The sequence below is a fragment of the Mustela erminea genome, chromosome 8 (assembly GCF_009829155.1).
Source record: "Mustela erminea isolate mMusErm1 chromosome 8, mMusErm1.Pri, whole genome shotgun sequence".
Classification (NCBI taxonomy): domain Eukaryota; kingdom Metazoa; phylum Chordata; class Mammalia; order Carnivora; family Mustelidae; genus Mustela; species Mustela erminea.
The window spans coordinates 104,710,233-104,730,415 of NC_045621.1; the positions used below are offsets into that span (position 1 = coordinate 104,710,233).

General features: G+C 43.7%; 1 protein-coding gene across 1 annotated transcript; it reads right to left on the reverse strand.

Annotated features, from left to right (window-relative positions):
- Positions 1-1,767: 1,767 nt before the first annotated feature.
- NIFK (nucleolar protein interacting with the FHA domain of MKI67) lies at positions 1,768-12,805 on the reverse strand. Its single transcript, XM_032353922.1, has 7 exons — positions 12,623-12,805; positions 11,384-11,521; positions 6,851-6,959; positions 4,700-4,911; positions 3,747-3,812; positions 3,537-3,620; positions 1,768-2,541 (listed from the first exon to the last, which is right to left on the reverse strand). Exons 1-7 carry the CDS (start codon positions 12,725-12,727, stop codon positions 2,353-2,355), a joined length of 903 nt encoding a protein of 300 aa, XP_032209813.1. The 5' UTR covers positions 12,728-12,805; the 3' UTR covers positions 1,768-2,352.
- Between the last annotated feature and the right edge of the window lie 7,378 nt (positions 12,806-20,183).

The window sequence follows — 20,183 nt, forward strand, 5'->3', positions numbered from 1 at the left end:
AAACCTGAAAAATCAAAATCACATCACACTGACGAATTTTCTTGAAAATATTCTTTATAACCACAGAATTTCAGCTCTATTTCTTATAAAAAATATCCACGGTCATGACATGTTAAAGATGGAATCACACCCACTCCCCAGCTCCAGGGCACATTTAAAAAATATATATTTTATTTATTTATTTGTCAGAGAGAGAGAGAGAGAGAGCAAGAGAGCGCACACAAGCAGGGAGAGCAGCAGGCAGAGGCAGAGGGAGAAGCAGGCTCCCTACTGAGCAAGGAGCCTGATGTGGGACTTGATCCCAGGACCTTGGGATCACAACCTGAGCCAAAGGCAGTCGCTTCACCAACTGAGCCACCCAGGTGTCCCTCCAGGGCACATTTAAAAAATAATTTACACATTAAGCGATGATGAATGGTACCATGCCTATATGGGGTGGATGGATGAGTTGCAGGCTGGGAAGAGGGAAATATTCAACTTACCTTGCTACATATACATGAGAGTTTGAGTGCATATGCTTTTTGCAGAGAGATAAATGTGAGGCTGCACTGACACGCTTCCCTGGTGCTTTTCCAGAAGGGGAAACCAGAGGGACACCCAGATCCGCAAAGTTTAGAAATGGTTCAAAAAGGGAAAGTTGTTACTTATTCAACAAGTACATACTGGACATACTTTTTTTTTTTTTTTTAAAGACTTTATTTATTTGCCAGAGAGAGTGTGCGTGTGCACAAGCAAGGGAGAGGAGCAGAGGCAGAAGCAGACTTCCCGCTGAGCAGGGAGCCCGACACGTGACTCGATCCCAGAACCCTGGGATCAGGACCTGAGCTGAAGGCAGACATTTAACTGACTGAGCCACCCAGGTATCCCCATACTGAACATAGTCTATGTCAGGTACTATTCTAGAGGTAAAATCTGCTCTTTGTACACTTGAAACAAATTCTCGTTTACATTTTGTATCGGGACACCCAGTCCAGTACATTAAAAGATTTAACAAACACTGGAGGAGAAAATGTTCGATAGCAATGTGCATTTTTAGTAAGTCTAGATTAGCTAAAAGAAAACATTTCAAGAGTATCAGAAGTTTTAAAATAGGGGCACCTGGGTGGCTCAGTGGGTTAAGCCTCTGCCTTTGGCTCAGGTCATCATCTCAGGGTCCTAGGATCGAGCCCCACATCAGGCTCTCTGCTCAGCGGGGAGCCTGCTTCCCTTCCTCTCTCTGCCTGCCTCTCTGCCTATTGTGATCTCTGTCAAATAAATAAATAAATCTTTAAAAAAAAAAAAGAAAAAAGAAACGTTAAAATAGTTGAGGAGGCAAAAACCTACTATTTTACTTCAAGACACCCAAGGCTTTACAACAGAATATTACTGAGCCATAAAAAAAGAACAAAATCTGGCCACCTGCAGCATGGGTGAAGAGAAGAGTATTATGCTAAAAGAAAGGTCAGTCAAGAGAAAGACAAATTCCACATGATTTCACTCATATGTGGAATTTAAGACACAATACAAATAAGCAAAGAGAGAGGAAAAAAAAGAGGCAAACCACGAAAGAGACTCTCAACAATAGAGAACAAACCAGAGGTTACCAGAGGGAAGGAGGTGAGCAGATGGGAAGAATACCAGGTGATGGGGATTAAAGAGGGCACTTGCCGTGAGAAGCACTGGGTGATGTATGAAGTGCTGAATCGCTGTATTGTACACTTGAAACTAACGTAACACTGTATGTTAATCACACTAGAAATTAAAAAAAAAAAAAATCGAAGCCCCATCTGCATACAAATGAATTGTAGAAAGTTTATTTGCTGATCACTGATTGTTGAAATACAATCCCACATCCATGATACAGACAAAATGATGGGTTATTAAATCTTGCTAACCCATCAAAAACTAACTTAACATGGTAAAAATAATCACACACATGTACTTCTCTCTCCATGTAATTTAACTTTCAATTTGAAGCACACGTTGAAATGCCCTTATGGGTTAAACGTGCACGCCCAACAGAGAACCATGTAGATGGTCAAGATTTTATTTTTTTTATTTGATGGTAACAAGGAAAGCTGCAGTAAATGGTGACTTTTCTATCCAGGCAGAGTAATTAAAGACAGCTATGAAATCTGCAAAGAAAACTAGACAAAGAGGCAGCACGAGCCCAGCTCTGGCAAGCTAGACACCCGCGCATCTCAGCAAGGGCAGGTAAGCAGCTACTGACTGCTTTCCGTACGGCCTTGAACTGACAGTTTTCCCTCTTAAGAATCTTGTCAATGGTTGCACTCCACTGCATCTAGTTAAATACACAGAATTAGCCCTCACACTAAAACCACATTTTTCAGAAGAAATAGAATACATTCAGAATCACTGACTGCTTTTCCTTCGTCTTTTTTTTCTTGAACGTGTAGGTGTCTGAGTCTCTTGTGTTTCTTCTTTTACACTGCGTATGGGCTGTTTGAAAACTATTTCATTATCTTTATCATCAACGTTCATCTTAGCCACTTCAGATTTTCGTTTCTCCAAAAATGTTGGCGTACAAACTGGCGTGGGGCCCTGGATTCAACAAGTAAAAGGTTGTAATACAGGAATATAGAAAGGTATTAGGAATGAGTTTACCCCCACCCCAACTGCCCTGTTATTTTAGGCTTGTTTACCCCTTTTGGTGATACAGCTGCACACAATATACTCCATTATAGGCTATTAGATAGAAAACTAGACTTGCTACATTTATAGATAGCAGCCTCAGTTCTCCCTACTGACTCAGTCACTTTGCTGAAAGGCAAACAATGCAGTAAACTCACGATAGTGTTTGCTAACTTCACTATATCTGCTAAATCACCAATTATTTACCAAAGCAATCACAAGGTAAAATCTGCAATTTTACTAAAGTGCCAGGAGCACAAACTGGTTCTCCTTTTTTTTTTTTTTTTTTTTAAAAAAAAGTATCTACTGGGTCGGGGCGCCTGGGTGGCTCAGTGGTTAAGCCTCTGCCTTCGGCTCAGGTCATGGTCTCAGGATCCTGGGATTGAGCCCCGCATCGGGCTCTCTGCTCAGCGGGGAGCCTGCCTCCCTTCCTCTCTCTCTCTGCCTACTTGTGATCTCTGTCTGTCAAAAAAATAAATAAAATCTTAAAAAAAAAAAAAAAGTATCTACTGGGTCGCCTGGGTGGCTTAGTCAGTTACGCGTCTGCCTTTGCCCCAGGGTTCTCGACTGAGTCCAACATGGTTGTTTGTGTGTGGGGTGTGTGTGTGTGTGTGTGTGTGCGTGTGTGTGTGGTGTGTGTGTGTGTGTGTGTGTGTGTGTGTGTGTGTGTGTGTTTGCTTTCCCTCTCGCTCTGCCCCTACCACAACTTGTATTCTCTCAAATAAATCTTTTTTTAAAAAAATCATTTATTTTAAAAGTAATCTCTACACCCTATGTGGTATACTCACAGTCGTGAGATTAAGAGTTGCAAAATCCACTGACCAAGCCAGCTAGGTGCCCCTGCTTTTCCTCTTTCAAATCACTTTTAGAACATCTCATTTCCAGAATACTGAGAACAATTTTACCTGGCTATCCACAGTCTTCTCAGGAGTGGTAGGAGTATGTGAAACCTTTGAAACCTTTTTCTTCTTCTTCTTCTTTGATAAGACCTTAAATAAATTTTAAGGGACTTCATCAACCTGCATGTTTATCAGCAATAGTAGTCCTGAATATATTTCCCCATTTGTCTTTTCCTAATATCTGGCATGTAATACGACAAATAAACAAAATTTTACCTGGCTATTTGTAGATTTCTGAAGACCAGTGTTTGAAGCATTTCTTTTCTCCTTTTTATGTAAAATCTTAAAAGAACATAAAAAAAGTTTTGAACAAATGAACAAAAAAAAATTTACATTTTTAACTTACCATTAGAGCCTCACATATATTATCAGTAAATTATCCTCAAATGACATAGCATTTCAATTTAAAAAGCAGAACGCATGATCTTAAGGGCAAAACTGGAAGGGGGGCCTAACTAAGGAATGGGCACAGGCTGCAGAGGTTGAAGTGGGTCCAAAACCTGGAGCTGGCCACACAGAAAGCTGAATCAGAAATGTGTACCAGAAGAATGTGAAAAGGCAGGCCCCAATCTGGGCAAGTTCAGGATTAGATCATGAAGCAGGGCTTTCACACAAAGCAGCAAATGGGCTACTGAGAAGCTTTCTCGAATGCCTGTTTTCCAGCTTTATCATCCCAGCTCCCAAATGGTTCCCATGGGTTGTTGGTGGATAACCAACTGAGCCACCCAGGCACTCTAAGCTAATTCCTTTCAAGAGCTTCCTCTTCTGTATAATGGAGATCATAGGATCTGCTCTAACTTTTAGAAAGGGCCTACAGTGCAGGTGCATAATGGGAACGCAGCTGGTTAATAAGCATTTGCCTTCAGCTCAGGTCACGATCTTGGGGTCCTGAAACTGAGCTCCCTACTCAGCAGGGCATCTGCTTCTCACCCCCTCCACCCCGCAACTTGTGTGCACTCTCTCTAAAATAAGTAAGTAAAATCTTTAGTGGGGGAAAAAAGAACCTACAATGCAGTGTTTCAAAAATTTAGGCAAGGCCTAGCACATGATGAATACTGGGCTAGACACTTTATTATGTATAAAACCGTAAATATGTTTTATAGCTAATGAGGTACAAAGCCCACCCCAAGAAAAAAAACACAAAAAACATTTTGGGAAGCAGTATTTACCAGTGAAGGAAAATCATAATCAATTCCTTTTTTAGCTAATTTCTTCCTGAGTAATTTTTCCTTCTTTTTAAATCGCTCCTCCATCTGTAGCTTTTGAAGAAGGGTCCGATTCTGATTATACCGTTTCACTGCTGGATATGATGGCTTTTTAAATGGAACATGCCACTCTCTAAAAAGTTCTTCGTGTACTTTTTCAGGTGGTATAAAATGACCTACATTTAAAAGAAAGAAAGAAGTTTTCAACCAAGTGGCAAAGAGAAGATTTTGAAGTTTTCACCAGTATCAAATCATCAAGATGATGTCTCTCGTTTACATGGAGAAGACTGAAACAATAAATTAGGGACCTAAAAGAAAGGCATTCAGCCAACAATTATTATTAAGTATCTACTTAAAAAATGCCAAGAACTGTTCCAGGAGCTAGAAACATGTAAATGCACAAGAGGAGTTGTATAAAGGAATGTCTTGTTGGTGTCAAGACACTGAGAAGCTAGCTAGCAGGATCTCAGGCTGTGTGACCTGCTGTACCACAAGGAATCACTTTCCACCTCATCTCTGCATACCTCTCTAGGACTCAGCTAGCTTACTGGTTATCTCTAGCTCTCTACTTAAGGGCCCTTTTCAGGCTATGAAAGAATACTGCGACCATGTGCAAGGCAGGCCAGAACACTTGCATCAACCCTCAACCAATGGCGGATGGGGAGTCGATAGATAAAAACCCTAGTTCCGTTGCCTGTCAGATAGAATTATTCTGTCTCCCTGTGTTACCCGGCAGGATGGAGCCCAGCTACCTGAGAGGTAATGTGCTCGCTAACACACCCTCAACAACTTCCTGCTCCTCTTACTTCTCTACTCCCTACCTGTATTCTCCTGGGCTCACCTCCAAAATACACTACTTCCATTCAGGGAAAAAAAAAAGACAATGAGGCTAATCTTCCATCTGAACTCATACCAGGGTTCAGAACCTTTTTTGTGATCTTTCCAAGTCAGATATAGCATAGCACTGATCCTACCAATGTGGTCCCCTGACACATCTTAGGCCACCTATTTGGCTCATTTCCTCCTGGCAAGAGCCACGCTTTCTATGTGTGAAATGAACCCATGACCTCATGAGGCCACTAGGATTCTGTCAGGCCAACAGGAACAGAGAGAGAGAGAGAGAGAGAGAGAGATGCTATGTGGGCAGCTCATCAGCTACGTGAACAGATGTCTGTGGTTTGGACACCTGGTATGGTCACACACTCCACCATCAGCACAGAGAAGCCAAAAGTTAACTCTGCCTCCAGAGGCACCGAGCTATAGACAGGGAAGCTCTGGGAATGCAAAGTGGGCAGCTCCACTTTCTGTAGGATAAACTAAGCTGGTGTTGTCTCCCCTCTACTCCTCATAGTTTCTCCTGTGAAAGAGCTGCAGCCAATGTTGTTTAGATGGACTCTCAAATGTGATTTCTTGCCTTTGATGTTATCCTATCTAGAATCTATTGGTGACTTTCCACTGCCCTCAGGATATATTCTCATCTCCCAGATTTTTTAAAGACTTTATTTATTTGAAAGAGAAAGACAGTGAGAGAGGGAACACAAGCAGGGGGAGTGGGAGAGGGAGAAGGAGACATCCTGCTGAGCAGAGAGACAGATGTGGGGCTCGATCTCAGGCAGACATTCAATGACTGAGCCACCGAGGTGTCCCTGTCAACTCCCAGATTTTTAAGGCCTTCAGTAACCTGACCTCCTCTATCTCCTATTCTCCTCACATTCCTTCACAGGCAACTAAGTACGGTTAGTCACCTCTGGTTTTTTAGCTGTCCCATTAAGCCAGAGATGATAATTCCCTTCCCCTGGCTCACTCCTATCTAATCTTCAGGTTTCAACCGAAATGATACCTCCTCAGGGAAGCCTTCCATATCCCATTAGAGATAGGTCAGTTGCCAATGTAGTAACTTGTCCCAATTCCATCTTAGCGTTAAAATGGCTCTCACTCTGGAAGGTTTTACAATTCTAGAAAATGCGCTCATATCCTTGCACTTAAATACTTAGGAGAATCATCCCAGAGACGAAGTGGGACATCCAAGGAGCTAAGCAATCTGTCCTTCTCAGCAGAGCCATGCACCAGCAGGAGGCAACCACACAATCCCACAGGTAAGAGAAAAGCACTTACATTTTAAGAGTCTTTCACCAAAAAGGTAGTTGTTCATCGTGTCAGCAACTATCTTGGCAACATCTTCAGATGCAAACTCCACAAAGGCATAGCCTTTACTATTTCCAGTCTGCAATGGAAAACGCACCACAAAAAGTAGAATGATTAAACTCTAATGGGTCTGGAAAGTCCTAAAATGTCGTTAATTTAAATAATGTACATTAGGCCCATTACTGAGTAACATTATTCTAACTTCAATGCACCGTGCAGGGGCTGTTATGGGAAAAGATAAGATCTGGGGCGCCTGGCTGGCTCAGTCAGTACAGCATGCAACTCTTGATCTTGGGATTCTGAGTTTGAGCTCACACTGGGTGTAAAGATTATGTGAAAATGAAATATATTAGAAAGAAAAGATCCAAAATAGGCAGGACATGCCTTGATTTTGAGGTATTCCTAGAATTTTGATTACATGATAAATACATTACCAATGCAGCTGGAATTTACCACATGAAGGTAAGGCCCACATCTGGTAAGGTAATTTATCACATCTGGTAAGGCCCACAGTCCTTTACTCATTACCAATTTCACTGATAGTCATTTTATTCATGTATTCACAATGCCTAGCAGATAGTGTGATGTTTTGCAAACAATCCAGGTCATCTAATTCTCACTTTGTATATAAGAACTGGAAAGAAACTAAGTCCTCAGTGTTGCCAAGCTAATCAATAAAATAACGTGTTCATTTTCATGTTTACTAATGACTGATCATCTTCATAACGGATGGCAAAGGGACGCTGTCAACATCTTCTGAAATACATGTCCTCGATTCCTGCCCTCAGCACTCCTGCCCTCATCACCTTAGTAATAAGAGTATGGATTCTAGCATCCAAATGCCCAAGTTTGGAGTGCAGCTGTGACAATTAGGTAAGTAACAATAAACCTCAGTTTTTCATTCTATTAAATGGGGAAAAAATAATCACTCTCATAGGGTTGCTATGAAGAAATAATTCATAAATGCTCTACAAAAAGTCTGTCAAGAGCACAAATGTTCCTGTAGGGTGGCAGAATATGCCATCCCCAAATATTCCATGTTGGCATAAGGATTACTTTAAGCTGAAAGCAACTGGAAGTAGTAAACAACAAAAAGTCCTTTGCCCTCCTCTATTTGCCTAAAAGCAGGACATTAAGTTTACAGGGTCCCAGCCAGAAAACCTAGGAGGGTTGGAAAAACAAATATTTCCACCCTGTGGTTCTAATTATTAGTAATAATGGGAAACTTTCACAATTTTACATTTAAGCATATCTTTGGAAATGGATCAAAACTGGTAATAAAAATTATGGAAACAGAAAACATCCAATGATCAGAAGGCTCATTTCTAGCACCAACAGTGCCACTAACTAGCAACGTGGACACGCCCACTGTTTAATTATCTACAACAAGATTTTGGTAAAAATTTGTATGCCCGAAAATTCTTTATACTCCTCTCTCTTAATAGGGAGGGGAAAGATGGTGGAGTAGAAGAGACACATTATGATACTAAACTTACTGTGCCACATAATTAACTGATATAAACCTTCTGAGAAGGGATTTAAAAATACAGTCAAGTGACTAAACAAACAAAAAACCAAAACCAAAACCAAAAGCCAGGAGCACCTGGCTGGCTCAGCTGATAGAGCATGTGACTCTTAATCTCAGAGCTTGTTAAATTTAAGCCCCATGTTGGGTATAGAGATTAAAAAAAAAAAAAAAAAAAAAAAAATTCCAAACACGTTTACCTATTTTACCTAGTAATCCCAGAATGCTGAAAGTACTGAGCTAACCGTCAAAACTGGGGTGAGAGGGGGAAATGGCACCTTTATTACGCAACAGCAATGCTGGATGTGGTAAATTTTAGTGCATCTCCTTAAGCAGCAAGCTTTCTATAAGACAACTGACCTGAACTCTTCAAAAAAGCCAAAGTCAAGAAAAGCAAAACAATTAAGCAAAAATGGGCAAGAAGATTGTTACAGATAGGCTGAAAAGCTAAAACCAAATACAATGCATGAAACCTCGATTGGATTCCAGAATGGGTAGAGAATAACTAAAGACATTTTGGGACTACTGAGGATGTATGCAGAGGGACAGTACATTATAAACTACTATACTGTTGTTACGTAGACAAGGTTCTATTCTTAAATTTATGATGAAGTATTTAAAGTATTATGACTATCACTTTCTTCAAAAGGCTCAGCAAAACAATGAAGTGTTTAGAGGACAAGTAAAGAGATGAAGATAATGTGTCAGGATGTTAGTAACACGTGAATCCAGGCGAGACGCAGAGATGTTCGTAATGTTCTTTCTACCTGCCTGTAGCCTTGAAACATTTTCCAAATATAAAACTGAGGAAAACAATGGCTATATTGTAATCTGGGAAAACATTTACAAAATAACGTCCCAGAAAATGCAGAAAAAAAGTTTTCAGAAAGACAACAATAAGAAAGGGAAAACATGTGAACAGGCAATTCATAGAAGATGGGAGTTCTAATGGCCAACACACACATAATGTTACAAGTGTCACAGAGTAAGGCAGATACAGAAACCATGAGCCTTCTATACTCAGTGACTCTGAGGATGAGGATATTCTGTAAAGCAGTAGTTTTCAAACTCTGAATGTGACCTTTAAGAAGGCAACAAAATCAATTCAGTGGGTCAGAAAAGCATTAAAAAAATCTAAATAGAAAGGTTAGGTACTGCCTTATGAGTTATTTCAATTATCTTTACATACATGTATGTGTGTGCAGGCTTGTGTCATAAAACTTATTTCTTATAGTGGGTCCAAAGTCCAGAGAATTTTATTCATTTATTTTTTAAAAAGACTTCATTTGAGAGAGACATAGCAGGAGCACAGGGGAAAGGGAAAAGCAGGCTTCCTGCTGAGCAAGGAGCCAGGCATGGGGCTTGATCCCATGACCCTGGGATCATGACCTGAGCCAAAGGCAGATGCTTAACCAACTGAGCCATCCAGGCACCCCCAGAATTTACTATTCCAGAAGAGTATGCCTATACCCGCACAAAGAATGTTCCTAGTAGATTCACCGATAACACAGAAAAATTGTAAACAAACAACTCCCCCCCAAACAAAACTAAAACCCTAATAATCAATAAGAAGATGGATAAGCTTTAATAAATCAAGCAAAGGAACACAGCAACGACAATAAATGTTCCATGGATAAAATTCTAAATAGATTGTTAATGAAAAAATTCAGTTAAAGAATGATAAAATGTTGATTTAAATACATAACATATATTCATTCATACACGAACACATCGTAAAAATTTAAAAGCACAGAGTAATGAAGAGCACTGGATTCACGAATACTAAGTCCCTGGACATGGGCAGAAAATGAAGAGGATTGGGAAGGGTAAAAAAGGGACCTCAAGTCTACCTATAATTTATTTCTTAAAGAACAAATATCTGAAACAAGTGTGAGATCAAGTTGATATGTGATAAAAGTGAATGGCAGATTACCAAACAAACACTAAATGCTCTATCAGACTTTAGGATGTTTAAAATACCTCACCCACATAATACGCAACCATTATAAATAGGGAAATGGAAAAATAAGGGAAGGAATACAGACAAAATGTTATTTTGGTTAGGATGGAAGAGATACTAGGGCATTTTAAATCTAAAATTTTCTTTAATGCTAACATGTTGCTTTGACAACATTAATATCTGTGATTTTATGATAACTAGCGTATGATGGATGCATACCCTATCTCCTCACATACCAAATCAAATATAAAATTCAACTTTGATAAAATGTGGGAAAACTGAATCAAGAAAAAACAGATTCCAACAGTGAGAGGTCTATGGTCACAACCAAAACTGGATGCATGCAGGGAAGAAAATAAAGTGGCCATTCTTCTACTTCGGAAACCAACCATACAAATGTTTTCTTCATTAGGAGGTAGGTTCAGTATAATAGTAACGTTTATAAAGGGTTTACTGTTATCAGGTATTGTTCTAAGAACTCTGCGTTTTTTACCTTGTTTAATCTTTGATTATGTTCTCCTACGAGGTGGATAGTATTTTATTCGTATTTTACAGACTAGAAAACTGAAACATAGAGAAATTACATAGTTTGTCTAAGGTCACATAACTAGTTACCTGTACAGCCAGGGCTCAAAGCTACATGGTCTGGCTTCAATAGCCTTGTTCTTAACTACGCACTATACAAACCTTTGGTATTATAGAGATGCATGTGCCAGAGGCTAATACAAGATGTTCGTAATGGCTTCTCAAACAGAAGTTCATCTATTCCTGGCTTAGTAGCCACAGAATAAGTATGACTCATTTACCAGGATTAACAATTTAATTTGAAGATCTGGGGCAATTTTAATAGTAAAACAAACATATACAGTAACACTGATTTTGCTCTTTTCAGTTTCAGGTTTGAAATCTTACCCACCCCCTTTTCTGAAATGAACTGTGACAAACAATATATGATCACTCTATAAACTGTCAAATCTCATATACTTGTAAGAAGCAAAACAATCTAATTTAATCTCACCCGTTTACTTCTGGACAGTCTGAATTTTGTAACAGTGCCAAACTGGGAGAAATATGCCCGGATCTGGGTTTCGTAGAGTGCTGGAGGTAAGTGGCCCACGTAGATTACTCCAGGAGTCAGTTTTTCTTTCTCCTGTCGCTGAAGACATATAGACCAGGTACATGCGAATGTTAATTTAAAAAAAAAAAAATCACATTGCAACACAACCTGCAAAAACCCTCTCTCTCAGTCCAAGACAAAAGATCAAAAACCTTCCCTGTTTTTTCACTTACAGAATAGTAACTGAAAAATTAGGTGTCTACCTTTTCAGGAGGACAATGGTCAAGGGGTGGATTGTCTTAGCCTGTACTGCAGCACCCGGAACCCTGGAAATGCTCAATCAACTACATGATGAACCAACGGATAGGCAAGTAAATCTTTTAACACATCATTTCGAATCTTCTGGTCAAACTCCACATAAACGTACCCTTCAACTTTGCCTGCACATCACCACGGGTCACAACCACCTAACCGAACAATTTCGAGACAATTTCAGTGTCCACCAACCTGTCAGCACCTCAGTCATCATGCACTTCCATAACAAGCACTTTTAACTTTTCCAAACATGTGTTTTTTTTTTTCTTTTAAGATTTTATTTATTTACTTGACAGAGAGAGATCACAAGTAGGCAGAGAGGCAGGCAGAGAGAGAGGAAGGGAAGCAGGCTCCCCACTGAGCAGAGAGCCCGATGCGGGACTCGATCCCAGGACCCTGGGATCATGACCTGAGCCCAAGGCAGAGGCTTAACCCACTGAGCCACCCAGGCTACCCCAAACATGTTTTTGCTTAAAAAAAAACCAAGGCGAATAAAACCTGATGCCAGAGGCCCTAGTCAGTAAATGGAACTCTGCAAAGTTTGTCTTTTAAGACCCCCAAAATCACCAACCAGGCAAACAACCCTCCCAAATTCGGGTGCAAAGCAGAGCAGTGGCATCTCTAACCGGAGGATTTGCGGGATCAGAGTCCATTCCCTACAGCTGGCCCTCCTCTTGCATTATCCCAATTACGTCCCCCGTATTTCCACAGGAGGACCCTAAGGCCTACACGGCTAAATCCCATCTCCCTATCAGCATAACCCTCTCGGTCTCAGAGATCTTGGCCTTCAAGCTCATGAGGTCTGCGGCCCACCCCGGGAGTCGCTGGAGGTAGCGGACCTGTCTGTCCCCTCCTCTCTCAGTCCGACCCGCGGTGGCTGCTAACCTGGGTTGCGCGCCGACGAGCCTGCGCCACCTCCTTCTGAAACTTGGCCTCTTCCTGCGGGTTTAGCGACAGGAACGGCTTGGCCGGGCCAGCAAAGACCGCCATGGCGACGGCTTCCAGGCCAAAGAGCCCCACGCGGCGCCACCGGAAGCACCAAGCGCTCAGCTCACCAAAGCGGATGTGGGGGAGGAGACATGCTTGGTGACGCGCAGAGGCGGGACATAGGGCGCCGGGGGCGGGGCGGAGCTCGGGAGGGGCCAGCGAGAGCTCGGGCGCCCCCTGCTGGCTGGGCGCCCCTTGGCCTTGCCCTCATTTCCATCACCTGTTTATTTTTTTATTATTTTTTAAAAAGATTTATTTATTTATTTATTTGACAGAGAGATCACAAGTAGGCAGAGAGGCAGGCAGAGAGAGAGAGAGAGAGAGAGAAGCAGGCTCCCTGCTGAGCAGAGAGCCCGATGCGGGACTCGATTCCAGGATCCCGAGATCATGACCTGAGCCGAAGGCAGCAGCTTAACCCACTGAGCCACCCAGGCGCCCTCCACCACCTGTTTAAACTGGCGAATGATAACTTGCTCATGCCTACACTGAGGCCAGCCACTTTCAAGGAGAGGTTTAAAAATAAAGACCCAGGGGCGCCTGGGTGGCTCAGTAGGTTAAGCCCTCTGCCTTCTGCTCAGGTCATCACCCCAGGATCCTGGGATCAAGCCCCACATTGGGCTCTCTGCTTGGTGGGGAGCCTGCTTCCCTCTCTCTTTCTCTGCCTGCCTCTCTGCCTTCTTGTGATCTCTGTCAAATAAATAAATAAATAATCTCTAAAAATAAATAAATAAAAATAAAGACCCAAACAACGTGCGTGCCCTTGAGGTTTTGCCAATCATTCTTTTGTAGAAAACATTTTATTATTAACTTACAATCTATTATTTGTTCAGGGGTGCAGGTCTGTGATTCATCAGTCTTACACAACACGCAACACTCACCACAACACATATCCTCCCCAATGTCCATCACCCAGCCACCCTATCCCCCTTTGCCAATCACTCTTTAATTCTTTTTTATTCTCTTTCTTTCACACACTCATTTTTTGAGCCCTTACTGTGTCCTCGTGTCGTGGCCCTTAGGGAACTTAGGATTGGGGGTGGAGGTGGAAAATAATGTTTGGGGTGGGCTTGGTGCAATGGGAGACATAAGATCCCCGTGGGATAAAGGCACGCTGGGTGACCAAGGAGGCCCCTCAGAGTGGGTGGCATTTGAGTTGAAACCTGAAGGCTGTGAGGAGCCACATGTGAAGACCTGGAAGCTTCCCATGCAGGTGGGGGTACCCTGGGTGCACTGCCCCTAGAGCTGGAAAGAAAGAACCAGCCAGTGTGGTTGGAGCTCAGCCATGAGGGGTGAGGGGCGAGGGCCAGGCTGGAGCTTCAGGTCTCTGCCTGTCAAGGTTTAAAGTTTGGGTTTTATTATAAACACAAGGTGATGTGAGAGGGTTTGTGTGTAGTTCTGAGAGAAAGAGAGAGAAAGCATGCACACATGCAGGGGGAGGAGCAGAGGGAGAGGGAGAAGGAGTAGTAGACTCCCTGCTGGGTGGGGAGCCCAATGTGGGACTTGATCCCAGGACCCTGGGATTATGACCTGAGCTGAAGACAGATGCTTAATCCACTGAGCCACCCCGGCGCCCCCGATGTGAGGGTTTTAAGCAAAGTTGTAGCTGTTTATACTTTTAAAATACTGTCACTGGCCTGACCCTCTGAATTTAGGACTGACCTCCTGAACCAGGAAACTCCTAGAAGCTTCTGCCTGTGAGACTTTTTAGAGAGAAACTAACAAGCTGTTGGAACAGAAAAAGAAACATTTGAGGATGAAGGCCTGCACAGATGATTCAGAAAGCGCTTTAGCCTCATTATAATGGTCAAGTCCCCTCTGAATATGCATGCCAAAGCCTAGTAAAAGGGTCCCGCTTCTCCTTCTTGGGGGAGTCATTCCCCACAATGTCCTTGTTTGTACAAATAAAGTAACCTCGTGAGGCAACCACGTGGTACAGTTTCTGTTTGTAGCTCACTGAGGAGTAGGCTCATGTTGTTGGTAACAATACTACTCTAGTAAGGGTAGAGGGTGGACTGGAGATGTTAAAAAGAAAAATTCAGGGGCACCTAGGAGGCTCAGTCAGCACTATGTTCATCACATTCCCGCACCATTTAATAAAGCCAGTAAAACTTCAAACTTACTTGGTTGGATTTGGTTTGTTTTTAAAGATTTTTTTTTTTTTTTAAGTAACCTACCCCCAACTTGGGGCTCGAACTTATAACCTCAAGATCAAGAGTTGCATGCTTTACCAACTGGACTAACCAGGCACCCCTGTTATTTTGTTTTGTTTTTTAACACAGAGAAAGCAGGGACAGGAAACTATTGCAGTAGTCCAGACAGAGCTGGTCTGGGAGATCACGGTGTGGGTATTTTGGGATCAGCGAGGGCTGAGTTTGGGTGGTGCCCAAGTGGGAATGGTAGAAGGTAAATCTGGTAGAAACACAGAATCTGGGGCCCCATCCCAGATCTACAAATCAGAATCTGCCTTGTAAGAAAACCCCCGGGGCAATTCACATGCCCTGTAGATCCCACTTTGCGTGACAGGAGTAGAAGACTGGAGACTGATCACTGTGCTGGGTTGAATTGTGTCCCCCCGCCCCCGCCCCAGATAAATTTAAGTCATTACCCCCTAGTGCATGTGATGGAAACGGAGGCTTTGCAGGTGTAATTAACTAGAGGAGGTCATGCTCCAGTCAGACGCTCCCTAATCGAGTAACTTGTGTTTTTAAAAAAGAAAGAAATTTGGACACATACACACACACACAGACACACACAACACAGGATGCCTGCTGACGACAGAGCGAGGGCTGGAGTGATGTAGGCGCAACCTGAGGAAGACTGAGGATTGTTGGCAACCACCGGGAACTAGAAAAGGTTGAAAAGGGCTCTTTCCACAGCCTTCAGAGAGACAATGGTCCTGCCAACATCTCAAATTTAGATCTCTAAAGTCTCTAGAACTGTGAGAGAGTAGATTTCTGTTGTTTTAAGACCCCTAGTTGGTAGCCATTGTGTAATGGCAGCCATAGGAAATGAATACAGTTCACACAATGGGTACAGCCCAAAATGGTTTTCTGAGGAAAATGCGAGGCCTGGGCCTGTCTTGGCAGGTGCTGGGGGAGCTCCTGGAGGTTCATAAGATAGCAGGCCACCCAGACCATAGATGGTCTCTCAACTAGGAACCGAGTCTCAGCCCCCAGATTCTCACCATAGCCCAGATCAGACCTGCTTTTCTTTTTTTCCCTCTCAAGGCTTTGTCAGTCACTCTCAGTTAACAGTGCCTGTCGGTGAGGCTCCCCCCAGCCCTGTTGGGTAATATCTCATTCGGCTGTGCCTCTACTCCCCAGGGCCCAAGAGTCACTCTGGGCCCAGGAGTTGATGTGGCATCCTATTCAGGGAGCCCAGGAGGAAGCTTCTCACCCACCAGCGGTGTGTCTGGGGGGAAATTCTCAGCTTTCTCATTCAGAAGAAGAGTTTGGGTGACAGGATTGTTTAGGTCTCCTGGGGGAAGTCTGTATCTTCTAATGCACCAAGGACACTACTCATGATCAGACTAGCAGCTGGCCTGCCTCATGCCCAGGTGACAGGCTGGGGCCCTACGTGCTTGTCCTTCCTTCCTTTTCCTCTTCCTGCTTTTTTTATTTCCTGCCTTCCTTCCCTTCTTCCTACCTACGTCTGTCTGTCTGTCTTTCTTTCTTGTGTGTGTAGATGGGGGTAGGGGATTGTGGGAGTGGGCAGAGGTTACTGACACTTTGGGTGGGGCGGTTCTTCCCTGAGTTCTGCTGTCCTGTATATGCTTCCTTGGTGCCCGACCCCCAGCATTCAATGCCAGTGGGCACCCCTAGTCTTGGTAGCAACCAAAATGTCTCCAGGCACTTTCACACACCCCTGCGTGGACTACTGAGAGTGTGCTCACTATGTGTCTGTCCCTTCCTTTCCCCCCACTGACCTCCCGTGCCACTTTTCCGCTGGGATGGAATGGTGGCGTGTCATTCCCAGGGTGCCACTGTCCCCACCTATGGGCCAGAGCCCAGCATGGTGAGGGCTGGAGGTTGGGATATGAGGTGGGGCAGGTGGCAGAGCTGGGCAAGCTGCAGGCCGAGACAGGCTGTGCTGAGTGTCCAGGGAGGAGGAGAGGGTCTGCAGGGAGATGCCGAGGGCTGCAGGAGAAGGGACACAGGTGCGCGCCGGGAGGGAGTACTAGGAGGTGCCTGCTCAGCCCTGCCTCCTCTTCCCTTTGTTCTCCTCCCGGCACACCACTCTGCCTGGGGGCTTCTTCCAGCTGTTGGAGTCAGTCTCTACAGCCCTGCCCAGCTGCCCCTTCCTCCGTCACAGGGCTGTGGGATTGGGGCGAAAGGGACAATCGCAGGGGAAGGAGGGGGAGAAACTCTTATCTGTATCACTGGCCTCAATAATGCAGCCTCAAGAAATGTCACCCAACAAACTACAAAGTCAGTCTGCACGCCCTTCAGGACCATGTGACCTGAAGCTATGAGGGAAAGGTTCTTCCTCTGTCCTTGTGAGTGGTTGTCACATCTGTCACATCCTGTCCTGTGCCAGATTTAACGTCATGCACACCTCCAAATTCAGACCTTGGGTGTGGCGATGGCCTGAGTGAAGCTGGGTGCACACCTGGGGATTAGGGGTGGGAAAAGTGGGTCGTGGGTGTGGCCAGAAGGTCCGGGCTCCCTGTGAATGTCCCTGAGCCAACTCACAAATCCCCTCCTCCATCCCAGGATCCTTTCTTGCCCGTTCAGTATGTGGCAAGAGTCATGGTGTCCTGGGTCCTACAGGGCCTGCAGTCCCCATCTTGACGCCCTCTTTCCAGCTTATATGTGTCATGTTTCTTATATTCTGTATTTTGTGATGTATTTTCTGTGTTTTGCATTTTGACCTCTTTTTAGAAATTTTTTATTTATTTGCCAGAAAGAGCAAGCGAGCAAGCAGGAGGTGAGGGGCAGAGGGAGAGGGAGAAGGAGGCTCCCCACTGAGCAAGGAGCCCGATGCAGGACTTGATCCGAGGACTCTGGGATCATGACCTGATTCAAACACAGACGCTTAGCTGACCAAGCCATCCAGGTATCCCTGGTTGTTTTGACATTTTAAAAAGCTTGCTGGCTGTGGAGAGACAGTGTCTCCAGAACTAGCCAATTCTTAGAGATTGCAGAAAGCTCAGCCTGGAATATGTCTTTCTTATACTGCTCCCTTATTCACCTCATATGTTAAGTCAAGATTTTAGCCTGACCCTAAATCATGCCACAGCCAGGTACCAGCCTAAATAAAGCCCATTAGAATTAATCAAGCTGGCCAGTCCTGAACTAGTTCCCCTGCCCTGCCTTGCCTTTCCTGCAGAAACCTCAATAAAGGCTCTGGATCAGGCTTTCCCTCAGTCCTGCTTCTGCTTCCTGGCTAAACTTAGTGCTTCCCCATGTGGTCCTCTTCAGGGCATGGTGTGCCTTTTACTTTTGGGAAATTTAAGTGATAAATTCTTTCAATGACATTGATCTCTCCATGTTATCGCTGTCATCTCTTATAAAATCCCATGGGTATAGGGCGCCTGGGTGGCTCAGTGGGTTAAAAGCCTCTGCCTTCGGCTCAGGTCATGATTCCAGGGTCCTGGGATCAAGCCCCGCATCAGGCTCTCTGCTCAGCAAGGGAGTCTCTCCCTCCTTTCTCTGCCTGCCTCTCTGCCTCCTTGTGATCTGTCAAATAAATAAATAAAATAAAATCGTAAAAAAAAATCCCGTGGGTACAATAAGATAGAGCCTGAGGCCCATCTCCTATTCTCCATCTTTATCTGATTACTCAAACCCATTTTCCCTGCTCTTGGACTGTGGCAAGGACACCCAACCACTCTTTGGTTTCCACCCCTTTTGGCCCTTCAAAAAACCTTGCCAGAGTGCACCACTCCTTACATAATTTTCCATGCTATTAGAGGAGGTATAATTTTCCCCTGAGATTAGCCTAGAATGTTTGCAGTGTTAATATTCACACTGGGAAGAGCGCAGTGAAGTCGGCTCCTTCAGGCTCTGGTGGGCAGGGGAGTGGAAATCAGTTTAATCTCTTTGGGTAGTGATTTGGCAAAATATATCAAGAACTTTAAAAATAGGACCTATTAGAAATTATTTCAAATCGGGCGCCTGGGTGGCTCAGTGGGTTAAGCCGCTGCCTTCGGCTCAGGTCATGATCTCAGGGTCCTGGGATCGAGTCCCGCATCAGGCTCTCTGCTCAGCGGGGAGCCTGTTTCCTCCTCTCTCTCTCTCTGCCTGCCTCTCTGCCTACTTGTGATCTCTCTCTGTCTAATAAATAAATAAAATCTTTAAAAAAAAAAAAGAAATTATTTCAAATCTTGAACAGGAAGCTTACAAAGACGTTTATCACAATGCTATTGATAACAGAAAGAATTGAAACCAAACAAAATAGCCTTTGATAAGAGACTAACTGGGTTAATGAATATGGCACCTTCATTCCGCAGATAAAATCCCATGAATAATTTATACATTTTAGGGGCACCTGGGTGGCTCAGTGAGTTAAGCATCTGACTGCTGGTTTTGTTCAGGTCATGATCTCATGGGTGGTGAGACTGAGCCCTGAGTCAGGCTCTGTACTCAGCGTGGAGTCTGCTTGGAATTCTCTCCCTTTCCTTCCCCGTCTGCCCCTCCCATCACTCGCACTTGCGCGCACACACATACTCTTTCTAAAATAAATAAACTGTTTAAGAAAATTACCCCACTTTAGGTTATTGTGAAAATTCATAAAGGGAATCCTCACTGAAGTGGAGTTGGGAGGTTTGGCAGGGAGAGCTCTCCTGCCCTATCACTGTAGTCAATTTTAAGTCCAACAGGAAGAGACTGACCTTGCATGGGGACACTACTTTACTACCCGAGCAGGAGGAAGAAAGATTTTCCTCCCATCCCAACTTCTCACTTTCCTCTACAAGAGCATTCCTCCCCTTTGTTCTGCAGACTTGCCTATAGTTTTGCCACAGCTTATTTGCCCTGAATTGCAATTCTCTGTCATTCCTGAACAAACCCGTATTTTGCTGGTAAAATAATTGGCAGTTTTATTTTTAAGGTTAACATCAAAAAACATTTTTAAGGTTAAAAGCATTGAAAGCAGGAACCTGAAGAAATATTTGCACAGCTATGTTCATAGCAGCATCATTCATAATAGCCAAAAGGAGGAAACAACCCAAATTTCCATTGAAGAATGAATGGATAAACAAAATGTGGTATATACATAAAGCAGAGTATTATTCAGCTTTAAGAAGGAATGAAATTCTGACACATGCATGGTACAACATAGATGAACTAGCAAATTTTTGTTGTTGTTTAAATATTTTATTTATTTATTTGAGAGAGAGAGCGTGTGTGAATAAGAGCAGAAGCAGGGAGAGCAGCAGAGGGAGTGGGAGAAGCAGACTCCTGCTGAGCAAAGAGCCCTGTGAAGGTCTCAATTCCAGGATGCTGGGAATCATGAGCTG

Excerpts from the sequence above, each read along its gene's own strand:
- NIFK (XM_032353922.1), bottom strand. The coding sequence starts at position 12,727 with ATGGCGGTCTTTGCTGGCCCGGCCAAGCCGTTCCTGTCGCTAAACCCG. Across the intron at positions 11,522-12,622 it reads CTCGTCGGCGCGCAACCCAG|CGACAGGAGAAAGAAAAACT; the intron begins GTTAGCAGCCAC and ends ATATGTCTTCAG. Across the intron at positions 3,813-4,699 it reads ATTATGATTTTCCTTCACTG|ATTTTACATAAAAAGGAGAA; the intron begins GTAAATACTGCT and ends TGTTCTTTTAAG.